The following is a 14,697-nucleotide window of genomic DNA, read 5'->3' as shown; positions in this document are numbered from 1 at the left end:
TGTGTAAATGTATACAAATGGCACAATGAAAACACTGTGAACAACTAATACATGCACACACAAACTGACCAGTTCTTAAGAATGAAAGGGGAGGGTCATAAGTTAGACACAAGGCCTTCCCAGCTTTCATATTGGTATGATATTAGCTGAATAAGTAACTCAGAAATATTGAAATTTTTCAAAAATTGGAAAAGTAATTGAAAAGAATCTTCCCCTTTTGATTTCCTTCTCCATAACAGGCACCTAACAACCTAGTATCGATCCAGTGCTCAGAACAGAGTCTGGTGCATGGTAAATGGTACCAAAATCTGGGAAATACATACCACAAAACCCTGCCAGACCTAGCAGCCAGCAAGCGGCTTTAAATTCCAGCACTGGGGAGGTAGAGGCAGGCAAATCTGAGTTTCAGGCCTAACAGAACTACATAGTGAGACCTTGTCTTAAAAGAAAATGTTTAAATTTTCATCAACAATAACAGCTAGAAAGAGTGTTTCTAACATCTTCATGGGAACTGGTTTTCCAACTTGGAGTCATAATCACTCGGAGAAAATAAAGGTATTTCAGATCACACAGTGGCATTTCCTAAAAAGTCAATTCAAAAATAAAAACCAAAGATAGCTTTAAGCCAAGAGAGATGGGCTATTCTGCAAACTGTAATTCTCGGGAAGCATCTTTCCAGGAAGCATATTGAAAAAAAGTGCTGGGAAGAAAATAGCTGTAAAGACAACTCCAAGCTGGGAATGTCAGTACACAGGAGATTGCCTGTGTGTGAGCGTCTGGAATTTGTATCTCCAAAGGAAAAATTAATACTTAAAAGAGGCGCAATGGAAAAAAAAAAAAAAGGACTTGACAGAATGCCTGATAAAATAATTTAGATGAGGTATAAAGTGTACCCAAACTAAGGGTGAGAGGGACAGGGTAAGGGAGGAGCTAGCTTTAGTAAAAGATAAGCAACCTCAAACTACAATCACAGTATAAAACAGCCAACAACACCACTTCTCTCGCAGCTTGTATGGTCAAAGGTTTGACAATCTTGAACGAGAACTAAAAAGTACAGGGGACCAAAGAATTAAGACAGCTAGAGTTGGGGGGTGGGGGTGGGGAAGCTAACATCAGTCTTAGAAAGTAGAAAATGATACTTCGTTTGGCGATAGAATTTTTGTTTTGCGAGAGGGTCTCACTATATAAGCCTTAATTTGCTTTGAACTCTGTGTAGATCGGGCTGAACTCCATAACTCAAGCCTACCTCTCTCCCAAGTGCTGGGACTAAATGTATATGCCATGCCTTGACCCGATATACGTTTAAACCAGTTCTCCATTAAATTACAAAATTTACCATCAGATACAAGAATTAGCATTAGAAAAACGGGTGGTGGTGAATAAATAGCTAATTCCTCTTCTACCCAAAATTATATAGACCTAAAACAGATAAATCAAACAACCATATTCAGAGACAGTGCCAAAACAGTCCAAAGCGTCTGTCTTTCGAGAGAGAAGACTGGACGGAAAAGAACGGAAGAACAACTGTGGCTTTCCCTTTGGAACGTCCTCCCAGGGGAAGGCAAAGTTTTACAAAGGAAATAATAATTCAGCTTAGCAATTTGTCTTTTGAGAACAGAAAAAAATACTAGGAATGTCACCAAAACAAAGCTTTTGGTTTCTTCTAAGACACGAAGTAAGAAAGTAAATAACTTAAGCAGGAGAAATAGGTTCTTGGAAGGAGGCGGTTCTAAAGACGAAAGTGGGAGGGGACACATGTGCCCGGAACTTTTCCAATCCAGAAATTCTAATTGAGAGTACAAAGTCGAACTCGGACAGAATTACGCGAACGACAAAAGCAAAACTCACGAATCGGAACAGCTATAAGTCTGCCTGTGAAGTAGCAAACTAACACCACTCGAGAAGACAGGAAGTGAAAACAGCGAGCTGCCCGGCAGTCTTAAGACAGCGAAGCCCCCGCGGGGAGACAGACCGCTCCTCCATCCTAGTCCTTCGTAACTAGCACGGTTAACTGCAACAAATGGCCAGTCTCCGGTGGAAAACAAGCGATCCGACCACCGGGAATGCCGGGCTCAACAAAGTGGACCAGGCAGCGGTCCCTACCCAGCCAACCCTGCTGCCCGCGTTAGGGGGCTGACCAGACAGGGCGCCCTTTCGAACTCTGAGCGGCGCGGGCAGCCGAGGAAACAAAGCCGTGGGCGGAGTCTGGGGTACCCGGCTTGGCAGTCGGGGGAGGAGCCGTCCAAGCCCCTACAGACCCCTACTCCCCCTTGCTTCGCTCAGAGCGCCTCCGGAACCGCGAACCCGCGAAGCGGCCCGCGAGGCTCCCTGGGGCGGGCGCCTGTTCCCGAGGGCCGCGGCCTAGACGTGTCGCGCTGGGTCCCCACTCCGGCGTACTGGCCGCCTCCTCACCTTCTCCTCCACGCAATTGACAATGATGGACGGGTACTTGCGGCTGAGCCAGCGGAAGAACGCCGGGACTCCCATGACCAGCGGGCAGCTCGAAGCAGCAGCCGGGCAGCGGGAGAGTGTAACCAACGAGACTGGCGGGAGCGGCCAGCCGAGGGCACTTCCTCCCACGTGCGTCCAGCGACCGGAAGTTACGTCATTCCACCACCGCGAGGGAAGCAGGGAAAGGAGCTCGGTTAAGTGAGAGTTCGTTTGAACTGCACAAGCGGTGGCCGGTTTGGACGGGCTGTAGGTGGTGAGACCTAAAGCCTTTGAGAGCTGGACTCCGGGCTGACGCCTTCGCCCGCAGTAGTCCTCAGAGCACGGGCCACAGTAGGCCCGCGGCAGCAGTTCCTTGCTGGTGTGGTCAGGCTTTGCAAAGGCGTGGCCTATCTGACTTCCTTTCTCACAATCAGTCTTGGGCTGAATAGAACCATCTACACTCTAGTTTCCATTTCCTGGTTTCTCTCATTTTTTTTTAAAATGCAACTGTGCCTGGCAGAACTATGAAAAAGCATCATAAAGTGTCCTACAAATTTTTTTAAAATCTGCTTTTGCATAAGCAACTTTTCAAAATACGTTTAAGATTTATTTTTAATTATGTGAATGTGTGTATATCTACATGTGGTTATGTGAACGAGTGATGGTACCTATGGAGGCCAGAGGCATCAGATCCCCTGGAGCTGTCATCTGCCTGCTGTGACTGCCAGAAGTCAAACTCTACTCCTTTGGAAAAGCAGCATGAACGCTTTACTGCTAAACCATCTCTCAACCCGACGAGTCACTTTAAATAGTTGCAGAATCTAGCTAGAATTTGGTGTTAAACAACCTTGTTGCTATGCTCAGTGTATCAACATTTCCCAATATCACGTTCTAGCATTTGTTGAGTACCTATGATGTGCTAAGGCAAGGAACTAAAGAATTATCTTATCACCAGTTGAGCCGTCTGTGCTGGCTGGCTGTGTCATCCTGGTGACTCCAGTGTGAAAGAATTCTCCAAACAGGGAGGGGAAAAAAAATTATTAGATTCAGTGCATACAGCAGGCAAGAAAGTAAAAGCTGGAAGGGGCTGTTTTGTGGAAGCATGTTTCTCTGTGGGCCTTGAGGCAGTGATTGTTTGCCTGAGTCGGGCACAGTGTAACAACTCCACCCATTCTGTGGTTTTGCTGTACCATTTTTTTGTAAAGCATAACACATAAAGTCAGGTTGTCAAAGAGTTAAATCACTTGCTTATTCATACTGCTTGTATTTCACTTCAAGCAAGGATCATTTAATCCTCTGCTCTCAAACCAACGTATTTTTAACCCTTGTTTTCTGGTGGCTTCAAATGTGCCCTGTCTATCCCCCACCCCACCCGAAGCTTATGAAAAAAAAGTCTTGAAAGAGGAGGTATTCGTGCCCATTTGCTCAAGCCTGAAAGTCTCTTCCCTGAATCCCCCTTGGCCTGACAAATCACACTCAATGACAAAGGCTCACCTTAAGAGGCCTCTGTAAAGGGTTTCTCTGCTACCTGTCAGGCAGTAAATGTTGTCCCTCCCTCAATGGTTTAATGACTTCATTTGAATGCTACTGTGGAACTTAGCCTATGTTTAAGAATAGTTATATATGTGCATATATATGTGTTTGTTCTAGAATATTTTTTCTATGATGAAAATTCCCATTTTAATTGGAAATAGTTCCTTCTTAAGAGTTTGGGTCCAGGGCTGGAGAGATGGCTCAGTGGTTAAGAGCACCGACTGCTCTTCCAGAGGTCCTGAGTTCAATTCCCAGCAACCACATGGTGGCTCACAACCATCTGTAATGGGATCTGATGCCCTCTTCTGGTGTGTCTGAAGATGGATATAGTGTACTCATACACATAAAATAAATAAATCTTTAAGAGTTTGTGTCCTCTGGAATGGGCTATGTTCTTATGTGAACACAAATTCATAGGCAGTTGGGGAGGAGCAGGCAGCTTGCTACATTGAGTTCCCCAGAGTTGATCACAAATGGTTTTGAACTTTGAAATGTAAAAAATAAGTCAAAAGCTGTATATGGTAATAAGCATCAAAACATCCTGGTCTGACAAAGAGGCATACTCAAGTAATCCTAGCACTGAAGAGGAGGGTAGCCTGGGTCCAAAAAACAAAGGAAACATACAGAAACGTATGCTACTCTATGATGTTCGTTTGGAAATCCTGCTCATCCCCAGCTCAAGGTGGGAAACCCCATTTGCCCTCCTACCCCATCTTTAGCCCCTCCCACACAGAAAAATCCCCCACCTGCTTGGAAAGCACTCTAGGCTAACAGGTCACCTCCCCTTCTCTCCGTGTTTCCCACAACTCACCCAAGAGGGCCTGCCCTGGGACTCAGTTTTTGACTATAATGTGGACACAATCGCAGCTCCTAGTTCACACATCATTATCCAGTGCCCAAGACCCGTAAAAAACCCCTTGCTTTAGCCTAGATAGATGCTCGACTTCACTGAGCTCCACCTATGAGACCAGTGAAGCTGAGAGCTGCCTCCTAATAAACCTGCCTTTGGCTACTTTGAATGCGGTTTAACCTGGCCCATATCTGCATCACTGAAGGAGAGGAAAAGCCGATCATCCCTCAACAGGTCTAAGTCTAATTCCAGGGGGGTTTTGAGCTAAAAACCTCTCCTTGTAATTTGATTGATGAGTGTGGCTTGTATGAGATGTTCCCCCACAGTCTCAGGCATTTTGAGTGCTTGGTCCCCAGTTGGTGGCCATTTTTGGAGAGGTAGGTCTGACCTTGTTGGAATGAGTGCGTTACTAGAAGCGGGCCTTGCGAGTTTCAAAAGCCAGACACCATTCCCAGTTTGCTCTCTCTGCTTCTTGCTTGCAGGTTAAGGCAGGAGCTCTCAGCTTTCTGTGCCAGCTGTCATGGCTGCCTGCTGCCATGCTTCCCAATCTCGATGGTGATGGATTCTTCTTCCTCTGGAACCATAAGCTCAGATAAACCCTTCTATAAACTTCCTTGATCGTGGTGTTTTATCTAAAAAATAAAAAGGTGAAACCCAGACAGTGGCAGGAGGGTATGGACTAAACCTTGTAACACTTTCTTCAACCCAGTGTGTCCTAGGAAGTCTTTTAATATTCAAGCTTGAATTTGTCTTGTATAAATTAAAGAAGAGACTGAGTCTGGTGTTGAGTCACTGTGGTCTGGAATCACAAGTGTGGGCAATGAACAGCTCAAGAACAGAAGAGGTGATGAGAGTTTGTGTTGGAAATGCACACAAACATTGAAACAGACTATAGGCTTCTACAGATTTAGAAGCCAGAGGGTCGGAGACATGTTCACCAAGATTTCATGGGCCAGAGGAAAGCTTTCCGCTGACATCTGAATTACATTCCTGTAAAGGATAATATGTAAAACAGTGTTCATTTTTTCCTTATGCCATGTAAATCTAGATTTTTTTTAAAAACTAAAAGTTACTAAACTGCCATGAAAATATAGTTCTCATAATATGACAATAAAGGCAACTCTTTTTTTAAAGATTTATTTATTCATTATATATAAGTACACTGTAGCTGTGTTCAGACACACCAGAAGAGAGCATTAGGTTTCATTACAGATGGTTGTGAATCACCATGTAGTTGCTGGGATTTGAACTCGGGACCTTTGGAAGAACAGTCAGTGCTCTTAACCCCTGAGCCATCTTTCCAGACAAGACAACTCTTTTTATTTTTTTTTATTTTTTTTAATCCCCCCCCCAAGACAACTCTTTTTAAAAGCTATTGATTCATTTGCTGACTGCCATGGTCTGGGTTGCCACCCATGGGACAAATTTCACTTGGTGCATCTCAGGCCCACTCATCTCCATATCCCGCAGTATCTGCCCTCCACCCTTCCTTGCAACATCCTCCCCCAAAATAAAATAATAATAATAATAATAATAATAATAATAAGAAGAAGAAGAAGAAGAAGAAGAAGAAGAAGAAGAAGAAGAAGAAGAAGAAGGGGAAGGGGAAGGGGAAGAAGGGGAAGGGGAAGGGGAAGGGGAAGAAGGGGAAGGGGAAGGGGAAGAAGGGGAAGAGGAAGGGGAAGGGGAAGAGGAAGGGGAAGGGGAAGAAGGGGAAGGGGAAGGGGAAGGGGAAGAAGGGGAAGGGGAAGAAGGGGAAGGGGAAGAAGGGGAAGGGGAAGAAGGGGAAGGGGAAGGGGAAGAAGAAGAAGAAGAAGAAGAAGAAGAAGAAGAAGAAGAAGAAGAAGAAGAAGAAGAAGAAGAAGAAGAAGAAGAAGAAGAAGAAGGGGGCTGGGGATTTAGCTCAGTGGTAGAGCGCTTACCTAGGAAGCGCAAGGCCCTGGGTTCGGTCCCCAGCTCTGAAAAAAAAAAAAGAAGAAGAAGAAGAAGGAGAAGAAGAAGAAGAAGAAGAAGAAGGAAAGTGTCCCACGCGCGACTTCTTGCCAGCAAGAAACACGCGGGTACATAGAAATCCTTACTGTGACCAACTTTATTATAATCTTAAAGAGGAAGCCTCGCCGCGCCAACATGGCGCGCTTATATACACCCTAGCATGGCGCATCCACACCTGATTGGTTGTTTACCCATGATCTCATAAGGCACGCCCCGAAGTGGGCAAAGACCTGGCACGAAGGCACTCTTGCACATGCGCACAGTTAACTTCCTGAAAGGGGCCGGCTGGCACGGCGAAGGCTGGCGCCATCTTGTAATGGCGGAGGCTATCCTGGCCTTCCACGTGGGGCGCAGTGGAAGCCAGCGCCATCTAGCGGTGGCGAATGTTATAGTGGCCCTCTACAAAGAAGAAGAAGAAGAAGAAGAAGAAGAAGAAGAAGAAGAAGAAGAAGAAGAAGAAGAAGAAGAAGAAGAAGAAGAAGAATCATCATCTTGTTATGGAAGCTATAGTATGTCACAGTGTGCCCCTCAGAATACTCTTTTGTCACACATCTTCACTTGCAAATGTTTATCGCAATGACTCATTGGTCTGTTTGAGGCCTCTGGCTTCTGCTTACACTATCAATACTGGATCCTCACCTGGAAGTCTCTTGGATATCCTGTTGTTGCCCTGTATCATGGAGATCCCGCATCTTTGGATCTCCAGGACTGGACATGCTCCAGCAGTTCATAGATGGGGTAAATACTGGGGTGGGCCAACTCAAATTCCTGGATCTGGGCCTGGGTGGTAGCTGAGTTGGTCAGTCGGACAGTTCTCCCATAAAAACATCAGGGTAAGCTCCCTAGTACTGTCCTGGCTAGCTCACCCAATGCAAGGCTAGAGCCATCTCTTCTGCCTGTCCCATGCTTAGAGGAGTAAGGAGCGGGCGGGAGGGCATCTCTCCTTTGCCCACACCACCACAGAGCAGATGAATGGCAGAGCCAACTCCCTTGTGCTCATGGCCTCAGGATTGATCCACCACCAACCTAAAGCCAACAGGGCCAGCTCTACTGTGCTACCCAAATGTGGCTCTCCTAAGTGCTGCAGCTAGTAAGGGCTGGGGCAAGCTCTACACAGGCCTCGGACATCAACATGGTCCCAGGTGGCAGCCCAGACCAGGGATGTCAGCATGATCTTGAGTCATAGCCATCAACACAGAAGCCCTGCTGCTGCATGGCCATAGACTCAGACCTGGCCCTCAGTGGCAACTGGCCAGGACTTCATTGTGTTTCCTGCTACTGGCAGGCCTTTAAGTCAAAGGCAACTCTTATTATATTGGTTTATATTTGAGGCAGGATCCATGGCATAATTAATGTGTGGAGGTCAAAGGATAAGTTATCCTACCATATGGGTCCCTGGATTCAAACTTGGGTCTTCAGTTTTGGCACTTAGCATCTCTACTGAACCAGTCATCTCACTGGCCTAGTAAGGGCAGCTCTTAAAACAGTTACACTAGATGAACAACTACCACAGTAAATGTCAGTACAACACGAACACTCCTGCTCTTCAGGGGATTTTGTCAGGAAAGCTGGAGCAAAGCCACATCTAGAAGGATAGGTGGCTGAGCTCTCTAGACCTAGGGTGGGGAGAATGGGTGAGAAATAGACCCCCCAAAGGTTCATGAACATTTAAATGTTAATTCCCATTAACATTGTAATTATCCTAGGGAATACTGTGTTTGATTTTGTCTATTGTTGATGTCTGGATTATTGCATGCTTTCTTTCCTCATCAGTTTTGCCCAGTTTATATCTCCACAGTACACTGTTGTTTGTCAGTCTCATCCAGTCCAGACTGGCCACAAAATCTCTTCGTAGCCAAGACTGACCTTGATCTTCTACGCTTCCCTCTACCCCTTAAGTGATGGGATTGAGGACCTAGGCCACCACGCCTAGCTGAAATACACTTGTTTCTCCTTAAGATTTAGAAGTGTGTTGTAATGTATGTGTATGTGGGAGAGGTGTGTACATGCGACTACCCTCAGACACCTTGGCGCTGTATGTAACAGGTGGTCCTGAGCTGCCTGATGGGAGTGGTGGGAACCGAATTTGGATCTTCTGTGCTCCTTTTACCACTCCATCAACTCCCCCAGGCCGCAGCTGAAGTTAATTCTGTCTTTTATTTTTTTCCTCACTTTCGGAGTTTCAAAAGTGTAAGATCAAGTGCTGACTGGTGCTGCCTCTGCGGTTTCATCCTGGACCTCCCTATGACTTCACGTCATTGTCCTTCTTGTGTGTCTCAGTTGAACTTTTCAAAGATAAAAAAATATGACTGTGTAACTCAGGCAAACCTCAAAACCCCAAATCCTCTTACATCAGCGACCTCCAATTGCTAGAATTACAGTGCACTGTACCTCACCTAGCACCAAACTTCCCCTTCTATTAGGGAGACCCAGCATAACTGCCTAAGACCTAATGGCCTCATGCAATTAGATCATTAAAGGTTCTATCCTCAAATACATTCACATTCTGACATGGTAGAGCTTAACAGCATCGACAAACTATTTTTCTCTTCTTGGGCTTTTATTTGTTGAGACAGTACCCCCATGTTGGCTTTGAACTTGAAATCCTGGGTGTAAGGATTAAAGGCCTGCACCACCATGTCAGCCTTTGTTTTTCAATTTCTCTTTTTTCTTTTCAGTTGGTATTTATTCTTTAGAACTATATGTTTCAGAAGAAAACATTTTTGTTTCTTTGGTCTGAAGGGTGGGATCCAACAAAGAGGAGATTAAAACCTGTAAAGACTACCTCCAGTAGATAGGTATAGCCCCCAGTTGAGGGATGGAGCCATCCACGCATCTCAAAATTTTTAACCCAGAAATGTTCCTGTCCAAAGGAAAGACAGGGACAGAACACGGAACAGAGACTGAAAGAAAGGCTATTCAGAGACCACCCTACCTAGGGATCTGTCCCATCTGCAGACACCAAACCTCCATACTATTACTGATGACAAGAAATGCTTGCCGACAAGAGCCTGGAATGGCTGTTTTCTGAGAGGTTCTACCAGCACCTGACTAATACAGATGCAGATACTCATAGCTAACAATTGGACTGAGCCTAGGGACCCCAATGGAAGAGCTAGGGGAAGGACTGAAGGAGCTGAAGGGGATTGCAACCCCGTAGGAAGATCAAGATAAACTGACTGGACCACCCAGAGCTCCAAGGGAGTAAACCACCAACCAAAGAGTAGACATGGAGGGAACCATGACTCCAGAGACATATGTAGCAGAGGATGGCCTTGTCTGACATCAATAGAAGGAGAGACCCTTGGTCCTGTGGAGGCTCAGTGCACCAGCATAGTGGTGAGGCTGGCGTGGGTGAGTGGGTGGAGGAGTACCCTCATAGAGGCAAAGGGGAAGAGAGGGGATGTGGGCAATGGGATGGAGGGCTCGTGGAGGAGGGATAACCGGGAATCGAGATATCATTTGAAATGTAAACGAATAAAATGATTAATTTTAAATTTAATTTTTTTTAAAAAAAGGGGGTTTTCCCTTAGAGAAAAAAGAAGTAGGATCCAGAACTCTGTTCCTAATGAGACTACATCTGGAGGAGCTGAGCACCTCTGAAAAGTGACTCAGTTCAAGTATGAAATGAGCCTTGATCTGACGGGTAGCATCATGACTTTGGAATTAGAGACAATCCTTGTTGGGTATAAAGTGCTAATGTCCCCATCACTTTTGCCTATTCAAATATCACTCATTAGTCCCTTTCTCCCAGCATGAAAGCCCAGCCTGACTTCCACGTAGTCTCATCTTCCAAATGAACTGAGCTCATCAGCATGTGGCCCCATGTTTTGAATCATTTCCCATTTCATTTGTGAGAATTCGTTTTCCCCCAATGTATGAGGATAAAGGTGAGATTTGGTACAAGGACAAACAATTATGAAATTTGCATTTACCATGTGTGAGGTCAGGCTCCAGGTCTTCCTATGGTGATATTAATCACAATCAGGCAAGAATAAGGCCAGTACTACAATTTTTGAGCCAAATTTGAAGCAATACTTCATTAAATACTGGCCAGGACAGTGGGCACTGGCCAGGTCTATTCTCGAGATTTCCAGAGTATGGTACCAAATCACATTAGTCAGAGGCTTGTAAAGGCAAAACTGACAAGGATACATCTTCATCCCCACCTTCATCCACTCATCAGGGACAAGCATACATACTGATGTACTTCCTGTCTACATACATCCCGCCTACATGTGATCAAGCACATCCTGCGCAATTGGGTCAATAAGCAAAAACATGTGGCTTGTTATCCTACCTGAACAGCAGCCTCCAGCATTCTGAGAACTCATCGGTCCTTGGGCATGTGGAACCTACAGGTTAGAGGCATTTTGTTTCAGAGATCTTAAGCATAGTAATTTAAACTTAGAGCACAGCATTAGTCCTCACAATGACTTGGGGGTCTTGTTGCTTCCATCCTCGATCCTTCGATGGTTTGAATGAGGATGGCCCTGTAGGTTCATATGTTTGAATACTTGCGTCCCTGAGTAGGACTATTTGGGAAGGATTAGGATATATAGCCTTATTGGATGAGGTGTGTCACTGGGAGCCAGCTTTAAGGTTTCAAAAGACTCCTGCCATTCCCACTATGATCTCTGCCTCCTGCCTGTGGATCAAGATGTGAACACTTGGTTGTTCCTGACATCCATCGTAATGGAGCCTAACCCCGAAAACCTGTAAGTCCAATTAAACACTTTCTTTTAGAAGCCTCCTTCATCCTGGTGCTTTATTGCAGTAATAGAAAAGTAACTGAGACAAGTCTGCAAAGGCAAAATTGGGGAAGAAGGGCTGAGCTGGATGTTTTTAAGAGCTAGGCTTAATGGTAGCTTATGATACTTGCAGTTAACATCCCACTAGGCCCAAACCTGTTGGCTCCAGCCCAGGTGCAGAGGACACCTGGACAAGGTAGTCATCTTGAGTACTCAGGAACGGGAAAAGGAAGTGGGATTGGCTGAACCCATGGCACTATCTCTCTTATGATTAGTCACAGGTAGTTACTAAACGTGTAAGATACGTAATCTTGAGGCTGCAGAGATGGCCCAGTGTTAAGGTTGCTTATGGCTCTTTTGGAAGAGCTGGGCTGGGTCCCACTCCCCACATGGTAGCTAGCATGCATTTGTAACTCCGCTATTGCTCTGCAATACAGCCTGAGGTCAGGGATGGCATTTGTAACGCCAATTCCAAGGGATCTCGATGCCTTCATGAGCACTGGATTTGACCAAAGATCCACAGTCTTTCTTATATAGCCTTGGATCTATACAAAGGGGAAAATTAAAATACCGCAATTAAACTCTCTTGAATAACTTAAAAGTGAATTTAGGAAGAATGAAATATTGCCATCAGAACCAAAGACAAGGTACAGTCACCAAATATGTAGTGTAGCAGAACCCAATTAAGGCTACCCGAATCAGTCCCAGTGGCATCAGCATGCTCTCCTCACTACCTGCCCCAATGTTCTGGGTTCCCCAATGAAATAAACACACACAGCCTTTATATTTTTATATGCCTCAAACAGCTCAATGTCTGGGCCGCTTTCTAACCTCCACATGGCTGATTCATCCCCTCTCTCCCCATATTCCCTAGTTGGTTACTTCCTAATCCTATATTCCACCTTTGGTGCCCTAAACCCAAATGTGCAGCCCTCTTGGGCTGTGATCCCCAACTCCTACATGACAGCTAGGCTCTCTGTCTTCTGCACCCCTCAGGCCTAGTGTCTGTCTTCCTTCCCTTCCCCTGAATGGTCTTCCACTTCCTGCTCCTTCCTTGGTCCCTTGCCCTGGAAATCTAAAGTCCCATCCCAATCATTGGCTGTCAGCATCTTTATTTACCAATCAGAACCAACGGGTGGGGGTTGGGGGGCACTGCAAACAGGGTTTTAGGGAACCTAATCAGCATGAAAATACAAGCGGTTACAGTAAAGTGATTACCTAACAAGTAAATCTTACAGCTCAGCATCTAATTGGATTTCAAAGGAATTTCCCAAGTCATAATAACTGCACATATTTAGAAAAGGTAGAAATCTTCTTATAAAATCGTCAGAACACAAGGAAATAGAATGAGTCTTGGACTGTTATTAAGCTTTGGGTGAAAACAGGGAACGTGAAGCAGAGAACACCATTTCTGGGGCTAGAGAGATGGTTCAGAGGTTAAGGACACTGGCTGCTCTTCCAGAGCCAGCACCCACATGGTGGCTCACAGTTGTCTGTAACTCCAATGTCAGGGGAATCTAACACTTTCTTGTGGTCTCCTAGAACATCAAGCACATGTGTGGTATACAGACAAACATGCAGGCAAACCACAGATACACATGAAATATGTTCTTATTTCTATTTATATAGATGAGTTATTTGTTTTTATTTATTTTTCGAGCCAGAGTCTCACTGTGTAGTTCTAACTGACCCAGAACTTGATACACAGACCAGCGTGTCCTCAGACTCACAGACATCTGCCTGCTTCTGCCTCCTGAGTACTAGGATTAAAGGCATGAGCCAAAATGTCTGGCAAAAATAAAAATAATTAACTGTTTAAAAGACGGTAGTTTCTTGGAGACGAGGAAATGTTCTCAGGTTTGGTTTATCATGAGCTAAAATAGATCTTATCATGATGTTAAAATAGATCTAAACAAAAGTGTTTTTAAAATGTAATACTATTTAAAAGTATAAAGGGATCCTAAGGGCAAAGACATAGAGAAGTTGTATTTTTGAATACAAAGCAAGAAAAGGGAACTAGGCGTTTCTGTTCAAGGAACCCATCCAAAGATTTCTAGGGTTTTGACATATTCAGTTTCCATTTTACATGTTCTTCACTACCTAAAATAATCTATAATCATTATCAATATGTGAGTGACTTTGCCTAGAGCTGATGTGCCTCATTAATTGTGCGAATCTCTTTAGGAATTACAGAACTTCGCACCCCCTCCTTATCCCTTCCTTTAATCTTGCTCATGCTCCTTTACTCACCACACTGCACATTTTTTCACACATTTCTACTCTCTGTAAATCTAGCTAGAACAGAGAGAGGTAACCATGCCACAGCCTGAATGCTATGCTGCCTTGGGATCTCCTCCATCCAATAAGTTAATCTATCACTTTTGAATTCAGGTTTGCTCAGGTTTTTAGTGCATGAACAAAATAAAGTCAAATTCCTCTCTAAAATGTAACAGAAATGGCCTCTAGCTAGTTCCAGTATTGAATCCTTATCCCACTCTGAGATGTCATGAGCAGTTTTCAGTATCTGCCTTTCTGTCCACAGTCTAGTCCTCCCCAGGTCCACCAGAGTGGTCCATTAAGCTCTGCTTACACTATTCTGAGGTTTATTTAGCCCACAGATGTGAACTCTTCCTTACCTCGTCCATGAAACCGTTCCTCAAGCCTAGGAACCACAAGGTCAAGCTTATGTGAGGATGCCACTTCTTAGTACATTGAGTAGACTCGGTCTCTTTCTCATTATTCTGACAAAATTCTGGTAACAACTTAAAGGGAAAGGGCTTATTTTGTTTATAGTTGGAGATATTATATTTCAGAACAGCGTGGAAAGTCTTGTGTTGGGAGCATTTACTCATATCTGGGCAGAGGAGGAAGCAAGAGAGATAAATGCTTGTATTCACTGGGTTTTTGACTTTCCTCCACTTGATTCAGGCTAGGCCCTCTGCCCATGAGATGGTGCTCCCTACATTTAAGGTGAGTCTTCCCTCCTCAGCTAATCCACTCAGGAATCAGCCTCACAGACAGTCCAGGAGGTGTATTGTCCAGATCAGTAGTTTTCAACCTGTGGGTTATGTTTCCCACAGGGGTTGGATGCCAGATACACTATGACTCATAACAATAGCAAAATTACAGTTATGAAGTAGT

At 44.7% G+C, this 14,697-nt stretch overlaps 1 protein-coding gene across 2 annotated transcripts in view; it reads right to left on the bottom strand.

The window, feature by feature from the left end:
- Positions 1-4,335, bottom strand: part of Xrn2 (5'-3' exoribonuclease 2) — a 73,962-nt gene extending 69,627 nt beyond the window's left edge. The window contains exon 1 of one of the 2 annotated variants that reach the window (XM_039105475.2): positions 2,413-4,335. In XM_039105475.2, the coding sequence (XP_038961403.1) occupies positions 2,413-2,487 (75 nt within the window). In that variant the 5' untranslated portion in view covers positions 2,488-4,335. The remainder of the gene's footprint in view (positions 1-2,412) is intronic. The other variant, NM_001108596.2, reaches the window with a different exon arrangement.
- Between the last annotated feature and the right edge of the window lie 10,362 nt (positions 4,336-14,697).

This window comes from Rattus norvegicus, chromosome 3, assembly GCF_036323735.1.
Source record: "Rattus norvegicus strain BN/NHsdMcwi chromosome 3, GRCr8, whole genome shotgun sequence".
Taxonomy (NCBI): domain Eukaryota; kingdom Metazoa; phylum Chordata; class Mammalia; order Rodentia; family Muridae; genus Rattus; species Rattus norvegicus.
Note: the sequence above shows the minus strand (reverse complement) of the source record. Positions and strands in the feature narration are given on the sequence as shown.